Below are 16,978 nucleotides of genomic sequence, written 5' to 3'. Positions count from 1 at the left end.
CGAGTAGCTCAGCAACTGAGAAGGAAAACAGGGGGGGTGGCAAAAAAAAGAGAGGAAAAAAAAGGACCGAATGGCGATCTAGAAGGAGAGAAGAGAGGAGGAGGAAGAGGAGGAGGAGGAGGAGGAGAAAGAGGAGAAGATTCATCTCATGGCGAGAGTGCTGGACTCTTTCCTTGGCTTTTTAATCTAGGTACCAAATGAGATCCTCCTTCTAGAGTGGATAGCTCCTCCGCTGTTGTTTGGATCTGGAGTGTGGACTTTTTAAACTCTTACAACTCTCTCTCTGAGTCTCTCTGTATCTCTCTCTCTCTGTCGTCCGCTGTGGAGATTCATTTGACACCTCTATGGGATTATAATCTGTCTAAGGAGCCCCAACTAGCCCCTCCCCCCACCCCCTTCATCCCCCTGAAGAAACTGTCTGCTTGTGTGTGTTGTGTATGTGAGAGTAAGAGAGATAGAGAGAGTGTGTGTGTTGGGCCATGTCCACCCCAGCTTGTGGGCCAGCCATCCACAGGGGTACAACATGAAGGGGGGGCATCACCACCACCATCATCATCATCATCTTCCTCACAGGGGCTGTGGCTGCCAGCACTTGTTTCGTAAAGTCCTGGTCAAGTGTGGCTGCTGCTATGCTCGAGTCAGAGGTCAGTGTCCAGCGTAGCGCACGCACGCACGCACGCACGCACGCACGCACGCACGCACACATTCATGTCAGCAGTTTCACGTTGTGCAGGTATACTGTATATACAGATGCATATGTGTGTGTACTTGTGCTCGTGTTTGTGTATCATTGCTGCTGAATTCTGAAGTAACAAGTCCAACAAACAACAGTCCTATCTGTTCAAAACTGTTACTATTCAGGATTCAAATTCAAGCTACAAGCTCAAAACGAAGCTTTCGAGCTTTGCCAATCTGTTACTTTGGATGCTCTCATGTGGCGCTGCGGTACGAGCAAGTATAGCGTGTTCATTTATGAAAAAGAAAACATAAGTTTGACTATGGAGCAGAAGTTTGTGCCCCACTGCCCCGACATCAACGGTATGCTCCTCCACATTGTGCTCAGATGTCCCCCCACCCCCATGCAGTCTTATCTGTCTGCTGTGTTCCTGCCTGCGTGTGTTAATGGTTTAAGTGTGCCGAGTGCTCTCTGCTCGCCTCCAGCTGAAGCAACAGATGTGTGTGTCTCTCTCACACACACACACACACACACACACACACACACACACACACACACACACACACACACACACACACACACACACACACATATACACACATACACATACACATACACACGTACACACATAGAGTATACTCTTCCTACAGATTTCTATAGCTACAGTATGTATCGTCACTGACAGGCAGAAACCTCGTATCTCGCAAGTTTGAAATTTGTAAGTTTCTTTCGTAAAGTAAAGCCCTGCTTCATCACACGTGACTGTCGCGCAAAACTACAAGCATACAAGTGCTTGCAGATCAGCTATTTTCTCTATTTGAAAAAGAAAATTGAAATCATAAATACAAAATGAACGTTTTTTTTTTGGACATACAAGGTTTCCACATGACAACAACGCTATACTGGAGTTGGAAAGTGGCTTGCCGTCACACATTGGAAAATATGGACAGAAAGACAGAGATGGACTGAAGGAAAGAAACAGAAAGGCAGAGACCAAAGAGGTGGATGGAGGAGAGAGAGAGAGAGAGAGAGAGAGAGAGAGAGAGAGTGTGTTTTTTGGACTTAGAGAGGGGTTAGTGCCTGTCAGGATGAGTTGGATGTGCAGTCAGGTACAGTACACTATCGGGTAGAAACCTTGTATGTCCAACACTGTTACTTTACAGGAAGCATTAGGCCATTAAGCTTTAAGCGATGGAGAAACGCTGAACCGTGGAGATACAGTATGAGGTTTCTGCCCGACAGCGACGATATACGCAGCACGTGGATCAGGATCAAACATTCCTCTGTCCCAAACACAGGGAGCCGAACAAAACAGCAGTAATCCCCCTGCTCTCTCTCTCTCTCTCTCTCTCTCTCTCTCTCTCTCTCTCTCTCTCTCTCTCTCTCTCTCATCTCATCTCTTGTTTGCTAATAATGAAGTGCAGCAGGAAGAGCGCTGGTCCATTAGAACGGTGTGGTTGAGTATAAGCAGCGGGTGGCACTGCATGTACAGTACGCGGCGGTGGTGAAGGAAGCACACACACATTTCGCAGAGAAACCTCTTATCTCCATTTCCTTTGTGTTTTTTTCAATCACGCTACAGCGTCACACAAAAGCATCAAAAGTAGCAGAGCCGCAAGGTCGTTTGGAGCTTGCGGATCTGCTACTTTTTCAATTTTTTGAACTGAATCGGTAACAGTTTCAGACATACTGTATGAGGTTTCCACCTGACAGAGACGATTACTTTTACTGCCGTTACCTCAGTAAAAGTAGTGATATTACAGTGTAGAAATGCTCATTACAGTGTATTCCAAAGTTCACTTGGAATAGAATAAAAAGTGCCTTGGCTTGAGCTTGTAGATCGGATTTTCAAATAGCCGATGTGCTGTTACTGTATAGGGTGTAAGTGCTCATACAGCCTATAGTAGTCCTGGTTGCTTGATTTCTCTCTCAAAATCTGGCAACGTCGGTGGTAGCGTCTAGCCCAGAGCTACTAGTGTTTTTCTCTTACATACTGCACATTACCCTCTCCATTATATTGGCTGGCAGGCAAAGTTAAAACAACAGGGTTGTCTAATATAATGGCTGCGTACAGGTTTACACATACGGTTCCATGCCTGTTTGCATTCCATCATACAAGCCAGTATCAAAGGGGGATCTACAGTCAAGCCTGACCACTGTGGCCTCGGCATATGGAGAGGTTCTGGGGGGGCTTCGTGAGGTGGGCTTTCATATTATTGGCCAACATTCTTGGATACATACCTCAGATGCCTCTAAGTTTAATCTCTTATGTAATGGAGAGAGTCTAGTTTTCCATAGCCAGCAGCAGCAGCACCCACGCCTCGCTGTTATCATGTTATCATAGCAAACACAGACGCTTCTAGGTATTAAACACACTTTAGAGAATGTGGGGGGATTCTTTTTTAGAATTATGGGTCTCCGCCACGAAAGATAACAAGGAAAATTTTACGAGAGCGAGACCCCATAATGCCCAAAGCCCAGTAGTCTCTCCTCGTTGCAGTAAACTACATCTAAGTGTATTAAAAAGGCTTGTTTTGGATCCAACATGAGGTTTCTAACGTGTAGCAAAATATGATCATCAGATGTTTTGTTTTAGCCTTTAGAAGCAGGAAGCCTCCTGATCCCCTTTTTACGACCTGAGCTGTAGGAGTCTACTAACAGCCCTTGGATACAAGCCTGTGCTATAAAACCAGTCTTTCAGACTGCAACATTAATAATATTAATGTGAAGCTGTTACGCTGCGTAAAACCCCATCCTCTATTGCAGACACAGAGCACCTTGCTAAGCTTATACGCCACCTGCTATTTGGACCCACTTGGGCTCAGTGGAGATCTGAATGAAGCATATATTATACAGCAGTATCTTTTTTTTGCTTGAAAAAACACCTTTGCCCGGGACCCAAACTAGTGAAAACAGCAGATCTACAAGCTCACAACGTAAGCTTGTAGAGCGGCTATTTTCACTACTTCTTAAACGTTTGTTTTGTGTAGGAAACCAAAAATTAAGGGCCCCATAACAATTTGTCAGGGACACACAAATGGGTCCCGACCCACTGTTTGGGAACCAGTGTTATACAGTATACTTACTTAATCCTGTGATTCACGTTATGTACTGTAGGCAAAGTGTTGGTGGTCTGCTCAACTCATTTAGTCCCCCCAGCAGCTCAGCTTACAGTCTTTTATAAAGCATGCTGCCCACTCTGTCCCACCTTGTCCCAGCTTGTCGGTCGGCTATTTTCAGCAGAAAAGACACTTGTATAGAGCCCTGAGGGACTCCGATCAACCATATGGGGTTTATTGTCTCAGTCCTTTTCGGCCAAATGGGGCTTCCTACACATGTCGTTCTCTCCTACATGGCCTGGAGTTTCATTTGAGGGCACAAATGGCCAAATGCCAGGGCAGGAAGGCCATCAAATAAAACAAGATTTTAGTCTTTTGAAAGAATTAATTCAATTTAAGGGTTAAGGATGTAGGTATTTACAATCTGATCCATGCTCAGCCCACCACCAATCAAAGTCACTGGATTGGTTTAAAGATGGGGACTCAGGGGGTTCAGAATCTCGACAAAAGACATGTCTACATGACAACAAAGAGACACTGGTGTCTACAAGAATTTGACAGAGGAGAAACAGTCAGTCGGCCGATCAGGGCATGCCTTTTCTTTGAGGGGCACAAGACCAAACTGAGGGGCAACGACGGCAATGGCATTTTAATGTTCATGGATTTTTTTATAGATAATTATAGAACTTGTGAAATTGGACATTCTGCATAATGAGTACTTTTACTTTAGGTACTTTTGCATAATGAGTACTTTTACTTTAGGAAAAAGTCATTCCAATCGCCCTTTTTCTTTGCTTAGGTTTTAGCCTTTTAACTATTCTCTTTAATAAAGTTCCTCTGTAAAGCGACTTTGAGTGCCAAGAAAAGTATATATAAATTGGATTTATCATAATACCTTTGTACTTTTACTCAAGTAAATGTTGAATACCAGACTTGTACAGAGTATCTCTACATTGTCGTATCGTTTCTGTCCTTTACTTAAGTGGAACATGTGAGTATACTTCTATACTTCTTCCATCATTCATTAATTTCCAGTACCTCTAGTACATGTGGCCCTCCCAGTGTGAGGATTTAGATGTTAAGTCGAATGACGGGAGCTGGAGTGAACACTGCGTTCAGCAGTCAGGCCTCCCGCTGCTTCTGTTGTGGTGTTTGTACCTGAAACACTTGCAATGTGGGTATACTTGTGAGTTTGCCTCGATGCCAGAACAATGGCTTCTATTTCAGCATGTCTGCTCACTTTTTTCCAGGAAGAAGGCAAAGTCGAGTTTCCATTAGCTTTGGGATCCCCATGGTGTGTCATTGGTACAGGCATGTTTTTGAACTGTCCACATAGGCAGCCCACCTCCGAGCAGGGCTGTCACAATTATGACATTTTACATGACGATTAATTGTCACTCAAATAATTGCGATTGACGGTTTAATTGTGTTTCTCTCGTTGACAATTACATTACTGTTTGGCTTTTAGCCTTTGAAGTTGCACATGGCAGATATGACGCATAACCTAAATATACAAAGAAATTACTTAGATATTTGACAACTTTATACTTGGAAAAATAACATTGATTGTGGAAATAGCCGATCTACAAGCTCACAACGTGTCGCGATGCGACGCGATGTGAGCTTGTAGATCTGCTATTTCCACTACCACTACCATCTTATAATGAGCATCGTTGAGGACCATGCATGTGAACATACGGTTAGAAAAGTGTGAAGTGATCCTTTAAGTTGACCGTTGGGGCTTGTACACTAATTATGTTTGACGAAAGGCTAAATGAGCTGCCCGCAGTGTTCTGTTTGTTCCTTGTTCCTCATTTGCACCCAGAGCGTCACAGACCCGGGCAACAGGCGAGGGTCACGGAGACCGGTCATGCGTGGCGCCGGACCGAAACTCACACAACACACGCACGCACGCGCGCACACACACACACACACACACACACACACACACACACACACACACACACACACACACACACACACACACACACACACAATGGCCTCGATGTCACAGCTGCTCACATGGCTCTTATCTGTACAGAAAGATATAGCATTTCCCCCCTTTTAACGTCATTATATACAGTATGCCCTACAGGCTGGCTGTCTCAGTCAGCCATAATGTAATGAAGTGTGTACGCTCGGAGACATGTGATGGATGTCTTATCTGTGCCTTATCTCACCATTCAAGCAGAGAGTTAGGTACGTACCGTATGTATATATACAGTATACACGCACAGCAATGATGGATGCTGAGGAACACTTAAACCCTCTATATAATATGCAGCGGTTCTCAAACTTTTCCGTGTGAAGTACCCCAAAATGAAATGTATTTGTATCCACACCTGAAAAGGTTTTGTGTCAGTGACCCCCAGAAGTTAAGATTTATGTTAAAAAAACAAAATTATTCAAAAATGTTCAAAAACTTTAAAGATTTTTCAGAAATGCTTGAAAATAGCAGAGGTACAAGCTCGCAGCGTGGCACGCTGAATAGCTAATGTATAAATGGATGAAGTGGTTAAAGTGTTTTATTTTTATTTTTAAACAAAATATTTTTTATTCTCAAATGTGCACCTTTACAAGACTCTACAAGTTACAATCAGTTACTGTACATACTCTCAGTATGAATGTGTGCTGCTGAACTTAAACATATCATCTCTGTCGGGTCCAAAACTGTTACTTTTTCAGGATTCAAATTTAAAAAATCACACTCGTGTGAACTGAGCGGTGTGTGTGTGTGTGTGTGTGTGTGTGTGTGTGTGTGTGTGTGTGTGTGTGTGTGTGTGTGTGTGTGTGTGTGTGTGTGTGTGTGTGTGTGTGTGTGTGTGTGCAACAGCGCCCCTCCCTTAACATGTGTGGTCAGAAAAGGTTACTGCAGGCTACGGACACGGAGACAGACAGACATACATACCCACACACACGGCCACGTATAGGAGCGTTGTGACCACCGCTCAAAAATATCGAAAGTAGTAGTAGCAGTAGTAGAAAGATCTGCTACTTTTGATGCTTTTGTGTGACGCTGTAGTGTGATCAAGTAGGCAACAGCAATGATTCAAAAGTGAGTCACTCTAGCTGTGACATTAGGGTTCATGTGGGGAAGTGCTTGGTAAGGACTAGTTTGAGACCAATAGAAGCTGCACATTTTGTCAAATTCACACTTCCTTTATAGATGACAACGTTTTGCTTGATGAGGGATCTTTGTCAGGTCAAATGAAGCAGTGTGTGGGTATTGCTCATCTAATAGCTACTATTCACTCACTGTTCTCTCCGAACACCCCAATGACACCAGAGTAAAGCATGGTGTGTTGCTGTGTGATCGTTTGACAAGCAGTGAGTCATGGCCATTGTCCTCTGAATGATGACACACACAGTACAGCATGCCATCGTGTCACACGAGTGTGTGCCGTTTCAGTTTGACCCCACACCCCCTACGTAACCACATACGCGTTGGCAAGCGTGCGTGCGTGGTGCAGTTTACAGGCACGCACGCACGCACGCACGCACGCACGCACACACCACTGAGTGTGAATGACTGATGCCATCCTCATAAAGTATTCTAGCCTTAATTGTGTAGCCAGACAATTAGCCTAGTTCTTCTCAGTGTAACTTTCTTTTCCGAGGGGCAGTTATAAAACGATTCAAACTGACTCTATTAGTTAGACCTACAACCAATCAGAGTAGCGCAGAAGGTGATAAGCCCGCCCCACATTTGCATACTGGGGCCCTGGTTGGTTCCTCACGACTTGTGAGCCGTGAAATATTTGAATAACTGAGCGGGGCCAGACCACATTTTTTGCAATAGCAGATTTGTCAGCATGGTTTCCAGGCTAGAAGTATTCACCATGTGTCGTCCAATGCTGCTACGAGCCCAGAGGCAGAGATGTCCTCTCCTCTCCTCTCCTCTCCTCTCCTCTCCTCTCCTCTCCTCTCCTCTCCTCTCCTCTCCTCTCCATGGTGTCCACCCAGAGGACACAGGGACTGCAATGCGTATTCAATCTGTCAGATCGATGGTGATCTTGATCTTGTGGCACCGATGCGTCCAGTCTATTATACACCTCCGTCCTCCGCCCGTGGCCAGTGTGTCGGCTCGCACGGATTTATCACTGTGTAATGATGGTGATGTCATCTATATTACTGTACGGGTGTGTGTGCGTGCATGTGTGTGCACGAGTCCGCACGTTCGTTTTGTATCTATCGTTTTAAAAAGGATTTAAACTACCGCAAGACGTTTGCTTGTAGATCGTCTATTAAGTCTTGTATGATGAAGCAGGGCTTTACTTTACGGAAAAAAAAAATACAAATTTGAAACTTGGAGATACGAGGTTTCCGCCCGACTGTGAGTCTGTGACGATGTGTACGAGAAATAGCAATGACACAACTGTCAAGGAGCTACGGTATAGGACCTTTCTGGACACGCATGGTTGCCCCGGCACGAGAGGCAAGGCGAGTTTCCTGGGATTCCATAGGAAATGTGTGGAGCACAGGGGGTTGTTCATGTTTGTAGGGCAGGTGTCTTCAACAGGGGGTCCGGGTCCCCTAGGGGGTCCTCAGAGTTACTTCAGGGGGTCCTCCAAATCTTCCAATCCTTTTTATATTACCCTAGTGTCCATATTCTGAGAACTGTAGCCAAACATAGCGTATCTACGAGCATGTAGATCGTCTATTTTCGGCAAAGAGGTTTGGTGTAGGGGGGAAAAAGAGCATTTAACTGTTTTACTGCTACGGACGTTCCCGTTCGCCCCAATTCTCTGTGTCGCGCCGCGCCAATACGGCCGTTCGTTCGTTTACCTTGTTGATGTCCATAAGCTGATGAGGGGTCGCGCCGCCGTGTACTGTAATCACATCACATGATGGTCTTAAAAATCCCTTATGCGTTAACATCAACGGAGACCAATTCTCTTCCGTGTTGATTTCTCTGGCCCTGTGGCTCTGTGGCCAGTGACTGGTCTCAATGGATGGCAACACATAACGGCCAAATTCACATTAATTCTTGCATGACGCCGCCCTCTGCTGCCTGGTCTGCCAAAGTGCATGTTGCACAATAAAAAAAAATAATAATAATAATAAATAAATAAATGTCTATCTATCTACTATAACGTTGCAAAGGTATGCCGCTTTTTGCTGGCACCAGACCCAATAAATAAATAAAACATCTGGCAGTAATAAGTACAGAGTGAAAGGTCAAGTTTATTAAGTATTGACGGTTCAAGTGGTTAAATATCTGAAACACCACTATACATCCAAAATACACTGATGATTGTGCTGTCAAACAATGAAACAATATGGAATCTGTGAAAAGGCTGTGGGGGTCCCTGCTTCATCTCTCTCAACAAAGGGGTCCTTGGCCTGAAAACGTTGAAGACCCCTGTTGTAGGGTTTTAGTTGTGTGTTTTAATGTGAATAAAACTGTGTGTGTGTTGTGCATTTTGCTGAAGGGAGGAGAAGTGTGGGGAGGCACACAGGAGAGAGGAAATGTTTGTGTACTAAAAATGCATTGCATAAACATGAGGCTGGAAGTGCAGCCGCCCAGAGCGGATGATTGATAGGAAGAGCAGTCGGAACGTTATTGAAGATGTGAAGACAGGAAAGATTAATGCAGAGAGAGAGAGAGAGAGAGAGAGAGAGAGAGAGAGAGAGAGAGAGAGAGAGAGAGAGAGAGAGAGAGAGAGAGAGAGAGAGAGAGAGAGAGAGAGAGAGAGAGAGAGAGAGAGAGAGAGAGAGAGAGAGATGATTATAATGAAAGAAAGGGGAAAAAAAATCAGATTCTCGCTTTGATGTTTGTGGGTGGCTTTAGACACATTAGCAAATTACCTTGAGGATGGCTATTAACCACTAAAAGCCCCTCCTTTTGTCCCTCTACAACAGGGGTCTTCAACGTTTTCAGGCCAAGGACCCCTTAGCAGAGAGAGAGATGAAGCAGGGACCCCCCCTCTATATGTTGTATAAATGTGTGATGGAGATTCTCATCGATTTCAAAGATAGATTCATAGACTTGTTTGACACTTAACCACTTAAAATCAAAAATCCTCAATACTTAGTATTGACCTTTCACTCTGTACTTGTTCTGCTCTTTTTTACCTATACACCAAACCTATTTGCCAGTGCGAGGCGCTGAGAGTTTGTAGATCTGCAATTTTTGGCTGAAGTTCTCCTCAGAGTATAGGGATGTGAGGGTTCAATTGTTCATTTAAAATAATTATCCTATTACACAAGGATTTGGCAGCCCCCTGCAGTAACTCTAGGGGTCCCGGACCCCTGCTCTACACATTATATCTTTGCAGAAAATAGCATATCTACAAACTCGCAACGCTTTCCTAATGTGACATGTTGCAAGCTTGTAGATGTGCTGTTTTTCACAGAATCTTTGCCCCAGAACGGAGACACTAGGCTTCATGTACTGTAGTTTAAAGAACCCCCTCTCCCAGGGTCAGAGCCGAAGGCACTGACAGAAGCATAAAAGAATTCTCGGAAAAATGAACGTATAAACACCGGTCAGCTGTCACTTTTACGGTCTTTTTATGGCTTTAGAGACTCTGGCGGGGGAGGGGCTGCAGCTTGTGGCTCACAGAGTGAACGGGGCTGACGGGAAGTGGTGGCAGGTGGGTGAGTGACGGACACAGGTGGAAGCGGAGAAGCTCGTTTGCTCATCCTTGACAGAGTCGTAACTCACCGCTTTAACCACAGGGCCACGTGCCTGTGTGTGTGTGTGTGTGTGTGTGTGTGTGTGTGTGTGTGTGTGTGTGTGTGTGTGTGTGTGCAGTGTGTGTACAGTATCTTAAAAACTCTTACAAAATTGCAGATGTTATGTAATGATTAAAATGAATATAGCACGAGTGCTAGTTTTCATTACCTGTCCACTTGTAGCTCTGCTATATTTGAATAACCAACCTCCATTTATACCACCGTATAAATGGATAAGTGGGTAAGTTAAGATGATTGTGACGCTGTATTAACTACTTTTTGCTGAGGACCCTCTTGAAATTCCTATCATACAAAGATTTATCAGGGGTCTTCAACAGGGGGTCTGGGACCCCTAGGGATCCTCAGAGTTACTTTAATTGTGTGATAGGATCACTTTATTGATTGTTATCGTCTGAGGGGAGCGTTAACAAACAAAAATAGCAGATCTACAAGCTCACAACGCCTTGCAGCGACAAATTGTGTGCTTGTAAGATCTGCTATTTTCATGGAAGAGATTTGGTGTAGACCAGTTTCCAAGAAGACTACAGGTGTTTATTAAAACCCAGTCTGCATGCTTTACCTGTGTGTGTGTGTGTGTGTGTGTGTGTGTGTGTGTGTGTGTGTGTGTGTGTGTGTGTGTGTGTGTGTGTGTGTGTGTGTCTGTGTCTGTGTGTGTGTGTGTGTGTGTGTGTGTGTGTGTGTGTGTGTGTGTGTACTTGTTATTTTGTGTCTAGTTCTGCGGCTAATCTGTTGTGTGGCTGTCCCTCACTCTTTCCACTTCTGGATTTAGTTGCTATAGCAATGGGAATGGGGGAGGAGGAGAGAGAGGGAGAGAGAGAGGGAGAGAGAGGGAGAGGGAGAGAGAGGGAGAGGGAGAGAGGGAGAGAGAGAACGGCTGGAGAACTGAGTGAAAACCACTCTACAGCACACCTTCTCCACATAACAGGCTTTCAGCTCTAGGTCAGCCCACCCTGTCCATTGTTATGCTTTCAGTGACCCCTCACAGAATAGTGAAGCTCAAACAGGTCTTGAAATGATACGTAGTGAGGTTGGATTTTTTTCACCCCAACGTAGAAATGCTTCTACTCTATGGGCCGATGCATACTCCACTTTTAGAGCCAAATGTATTTTCGATTCGGTTTGGGGAGTCACAAGATCTTGGTGGCACCGAACAGCCGAATTAATGACGGTGCCCGCCCCCCCAAACCTCTGAATGACTTCATATTGTAGTTTAGACAGAGCTGAATCGAAATAAATTCGTCTCTAAAAGTGGAGTCCAATTCAAATTCGTCTAATGAATACAGCTGCACCATGAAACACAATGTGGTGTGTCTTAGCAGAGTTTTTTGAGTGGTGGTCTCACCGCCACTCCTGTAATTGGGTTTCACGATGTCGTGTCTGTCTGTCTGTATGTCTGTCGCCTGTCATACCTCTCTTGACCACACACACAGACCACAAACACACACACACACGTTGAAGGAGGGGCGCTATTGAGCAGGCAGACTCATTAACACTCTCTCTCACACACGTAGCAAGGAGGGCACGCACGCACGCGCACACACACACACACACACACACACACACACACACACACACACACACACACACACACACACACACACCACACACACACGTCCGCGACTGGGTGGCTGCAACAGCACGCACAACGGTGTGTGTGTGTGCGCGCTAATGTTGCAGCCGGAGACATAACTCTGAGCACGGAGAAAAGTCCGACGCTGAGGTATACGCAATGTTGTGGTTTGATTGGAAGTGGCTGCCGCTGAATGGAGCTTCCTGCTTGTGTTCCCACTACTTTACCTTTTTCGGCGCTGTTTGTGCAGTCTGCACTGCAGCCTCGTCCGTCCGTCCGTTCAACACACATCACATCACCCAAGTAAATCCTGGCTTATACTTCTTCATCACGGCGTGTTCCGTGACAAAATGTGTCTGATCTACAAGCTCACAACGCGTCGCGGATTGCAATCCATGTATTTGACTCTTTTTATTTGATTATTTTTATTTGACCACCACTCAGTTCACAACAAGGTGTGATTTTTGTTTAAATGTATCGTTGTTGAGGACAGGCAGTCGAGGACAGTTTTTCTTCGCTCTGATGCTCTCATTATTTGGGTTTAATCTATCACATGAAAAGCGGAAAGAAAACAAAAAAAATCACACCCGTGTGAACTGAGCGGTGGTCCCCCCCCCCCCCCCCCCCCCCTGTGTGTGTGTGTGTGTGTGTGCGTGTGCGTGTGTGTGTGTGCCTGGTCTGGCCTGGCCTGAACAACAGCGCCCCTCCCTTAACATGTGTGGTCAGAAAAGGTTACTGCAGGCTACAGACAGACAGACAGACAGACACGCAGACAGACAGACAGACAGACCCACACACACGGCCACGTATAGGAGCGTTGTGACCACCGCTCAAAAAATTTGAACTTAGACCAATGACCTTGTTGTATGGGGTGGTTTTGAAATACAGCCAGGAGTGAGAACGGAGAGTTCTGTCTGTCTGTCTGTCTGTCTGTCTGTCTGTCTGTCTGTCTGTCTGTCTGTCTGTCTGGCACACTGAGGGCCAGGAGGAGCAGCCCTGCTCTCTGACACCAGCACAGTGCGCAGCTGCCACATGAAGCACAGTGGCTCTGAATGGGAAAGGCTTGATATTTCTACGTGTCATTACTTCGACTAAGGGTTAGGGTTAGGTTTTAGGGTTAGGTTTAGGCATAGCTTTACTGAGGTTAGGTTTAGGGTTTGGGTTAGGTTCAGGCATAGTGCTTAACATTCACCAGGTTAGCATTCACCAGTGTCAACAAGATAGCATTTCACCAGGTTAGCATTCACCAGCGTTGAACTAATGGGACATCGAACACATTCTACGAATGTCTTCTAAATCCTACTCCGGTTTTACAAAAAATGATGTTTCTATGTCAGTGGTTCTCAAATGTTTTCATGTCAAGGACCCCCAAAATTATATGTATTTGGCCACTGACCCCATCTCAAAATATTACCCGCGGCACGCCGTCAGGGTGCATTAGCCGTAAGCGGGCCTACGTGCCCGGGCTGCTACGCCTGCCATCTGGGCCCCGCTGAACCCGTCTTGAGAGTTTACCCTGAACCTATAATGGCAGGCTGGTTTAAGCAGCAGATTGCTTTATTGCTCTCTCTCCCTCCCTCTCTGTTTCTCTCTCTCTCTCTCTCTCTCTCTCTCTCTCTCTCTCTCTCTCTTTGTGTGTTTGTGTGTGTGTACACTTGAGGCCATGGGTCTGTGAGACTAAAGTGGTACGGCTGGAACAGCACTGGTGATTATCTCATCATACACCAACCTAGACAGATAGACGGAGGCCATGGAGGCCATGGCTGCCGTACGTCGTACGCACCTCAGTTTGGCCCTCGATCTGCCCCTCAAAAAATGATATGGTCTCTTGTCTGGGTGGAAACCTCATATGTCCAATACTGTTACTTTTCAGGATTCGAAAAAAAAAAATAGCAGATGTACAGGCTCAAAATGCGGATCTGCTACGTTTGATGCTGTTGTGTGATGCTGTAGTTCGATCGCGATTAAGTAGGGGGTTAAATTTGCGATAAAAAAAAAACGTTATGATATGGAGATAGGAGGTTTCTGCCCGACAGCCACTATATCGTGGTTGTCAGTTGGAAAGCTTGTACAAAACCGTTCGTTATGTATTTATCATTTTAAAAATGATTTAAAATAGTGAAAAAAAGTTGATCTACAAGCACACAGCGTCTCGCATCGCGAGGTGTTAAGATCTGCTAGTTTCACTAGTTTTGTGTGACAGTCTTGTATGATGAAGCAGGGCTTTACTTTACTTTACGAAAAAACATACACATATGAAACTTGGAGATATGAGGTTTCTGCCCGACAGTGACGATATGCCATGAGGCCACAGTGGCCTTGATGCCCCGTCCACACAGACCCAGCTGATTGGACACTTTTCTCCTCTTGTCTCAATAGGCCTACAGTATATATATTTTTTTCTTTTGCTGAGCATGCATGACCTTCTTTCGTTCAGTTTTCCCCATGAATGTTCTTCATAGGGGTAGGGGGTTTAACCCATTTAGACTGGGAACGTATTATTAGGCATTATATTTAGTGCTTTAACTATTGAAAATAGTTAAAGCAAAATACGGATTTTGAAACTAGTTAAAGCAGCCACGCTGCGCTGCTTGTATATCTGCTATTCTTAAATAGCTAAAGTATAAAATAATGTGGGCCCTAGTAACTCAGTCCCACTCCCCCCCCCTTGTGACGCCCCTGAACGAGCCCAAACTACAACACACCACACCACACATTTACAAGCAACTTCATGGGGAAAACTACAGCCGAAAGCAGCTTATAATAAGCGGACATGGCAACGCTGCTCAGCGGGTGCCCCAGTGGTCTCTGTGTGAATGGGCTGTGTGTGCCAGAGCACAGAGGAACATCTGGACGCCGGCCACCAGAGAAGGAGCAAGGTCATGGCAGTGATGGACTCCAGTGTCACCTCTCCCATACCAGCCATTTCTCATCCCACTGCAAGCTTCCACTTTGAAAATCTACCTCTCTTGCTCCCCCCCCCCCCCCAAAAAAAAAGGCCACAGCAGTTTGTTTCTGCGTAGTCATTTGTTAGCGTAATCAAGTAATGCTTAATTGTAATTACAGTAGGTTGCTGCCAGGGGTGTCGCTCCAAATTCTGGGCCCTGGGATTCACTGCGGAGTGTTTGTGCTTTAACTATTGAAAAATAGCAGATCTACAAGTTCACAGGAGTTCGCAGCGCTGCACTCGGTGCCGCGCTGTGAGCTTGTATTATCTGCTATTTCTTTTTAAATTGTGAAAATTTGTGCTTTGAATATTTCAAATCCTTCTAAGGTTTTTTGGAAAACCTATGTTTCTGTGTCAGTGGTTCTCAAACTTTTTCCTGTGAAGGACCCCCAAAATGATATGTATTTGGCCACGGACCCTCATCTCAAAATATTTAGTTCCAGGGACCCCCCCAGAAGCAAAATTTTAGTTGCACATTTTCGCTTAAAAAATACATATATTCAAAGATTTGCACACATTTTCGCGACTTTTCAAAAATAGCAGATCTACAAGCTCGCAGCGCGGCACTCGGTGCCGCACTGTGAACTTGTATATCTGCTATTTTTCAATAGCTAAATAATTAAGGCCCCTCCACCTTGGGCCCTAGTAACTCAGTCCCACTTTTCCCCCCCTTGTGACGCCCCTGGTTGCTGCTACGCCATAATACTAGAGTTCAACGCTCAGAGCTAAATGAACACTTAGGATGTTAGTTTGCAACCCTAGTTTACATTGTATGGACTCAGGAAGGCATTAAGCAACAACATAGTGGCACTTTGTTCAGAATAATTCGGGGCCCATGTTGGCATTTCAGTGACCTCTCTTTGGGTCTCCCTTTCTGCTTTGAAGACGGCGAGTTAGTGGCTCTGCCTGGTTCAGCAGGAGGAAATGGATTTTGAATAGAACCAAATTCTTCAACGCAGCCATTTTAGCTGTTGCCGTTAACCGCACGCACGCACACACACGCACGCGCACACGCGCACGGAACACGCTAATCCTCTCGGTTTCCCTTTGAGCGGTCACATCTTGCCCAGACTCCGAGACAGAAGTGCAACATGTCGAAAGCCATGACTGATTTTGTTCCCCCGCTGCTCAATTGAAATCAATATTGTTTACCCCAAAGCAAACCATGAAGAAAATAAGGCCGAGGTTGTTTGACGTCAGTGTGTGGGGGGAAGTATAGTATCCATCAATCACCAGGCACACACACACACACACACACACACACACACACCCACACACACACACACACACACACACACACACACACACACACACACACACACACACACACACACACACACACACACACACACAAAGAGAGAAAGGAAGGAATTAAGGGGGCAGGGGAGAAGTCTTTCCACTCCAGTTCCGTCCTGTCGGTCCCATGGTGCTCAGCTGTTAATATCTCGGTCTGAGTGTGAAGTGGACTGGATCAGAACCCTGCTCCCTGCAGTCCCATTTCAGAGCTTTGTGTACGGCACTGCTTCTCAACCTGAGATCTGCGGACCCCCCTCCAGGGTTCCTTACAGGAGGTTCCAGGGGGTCCCCGTGCAGCAAAATGATTGAAAGTCAGGAACCAAAATGGAACCTTACGAGGGTCTGTAACGCAGAGTTAGATTAACATTGAGGATTTTTTACAGATTTCAGATAGATCAGGGTCCCAGATACAAAGATCGTACCAAATAGGGGATCCGTGGCCTAATTCATAGCAAACTGTGCAAAAGGTGTGAGAATCACGTGTTTGTATTAGGGATGGGACGATACGCGATATTATCGTTTATCGTGATAAAAAACACTCACGATAATCGTATCGTGGAGATTTAATTTATCGTGATATCGTCCTCTGCCATGCACCCGGATCAATTCACCTTTTATTTGCTGAGCTGCATATCCGGTACCATTTAAACCCTCTATAATTGGTAAAAGGCACTTTTTGTTTCACTCTCTATCAAATGTCTTTGCAAATGTTCCGCCCCAAGATAATGGAT

At 45.3% G+C, this 16,978-nt stretch overlaps 1 protein-coding gene across 1 annotated transcript in view; it reads left to right on the top strand.

The window, feature by feature from the left end:
* Window positions 1-523: 523 nt before the first annotated feature.
* The window catches only part of arhgef25a (Rho guanine nucleotide exchange factor (GEF) 25a), a gene marked incomplete at both ends in the record, with an annotated part of 82,274 nt that continues 65,819 nt past the window's right edge, over window positions 524-16,978 (top strand). The window contains one exon of the mRNA XM_080732688.1: window positions 524-644. Within this exon, the coding sequence (XP_080588814.1) occupies window positions 524-644 (121 nt within the window). The remainder of the gene's footprint in view (window positions 645-16,978) is intronic.

Source organism: Nannobrachium achirus (genome assembly GCF_963921795.1).
Source record: "Nannobrachium achirus genome assembly, chromosome: 9".
NCBI classification, from domain to species: domain Eukaryota; kingdom Metazoa; phylum Chordata; class Actinopteri; order Myctophiformes; family Myctophidae; genus Nannobrachium; species Nannobrachium achirus.
Note: the sequence above shows the minus strand (reverse complement) of the source record. Positions and strands in the feature narration are given on the sequence as shown.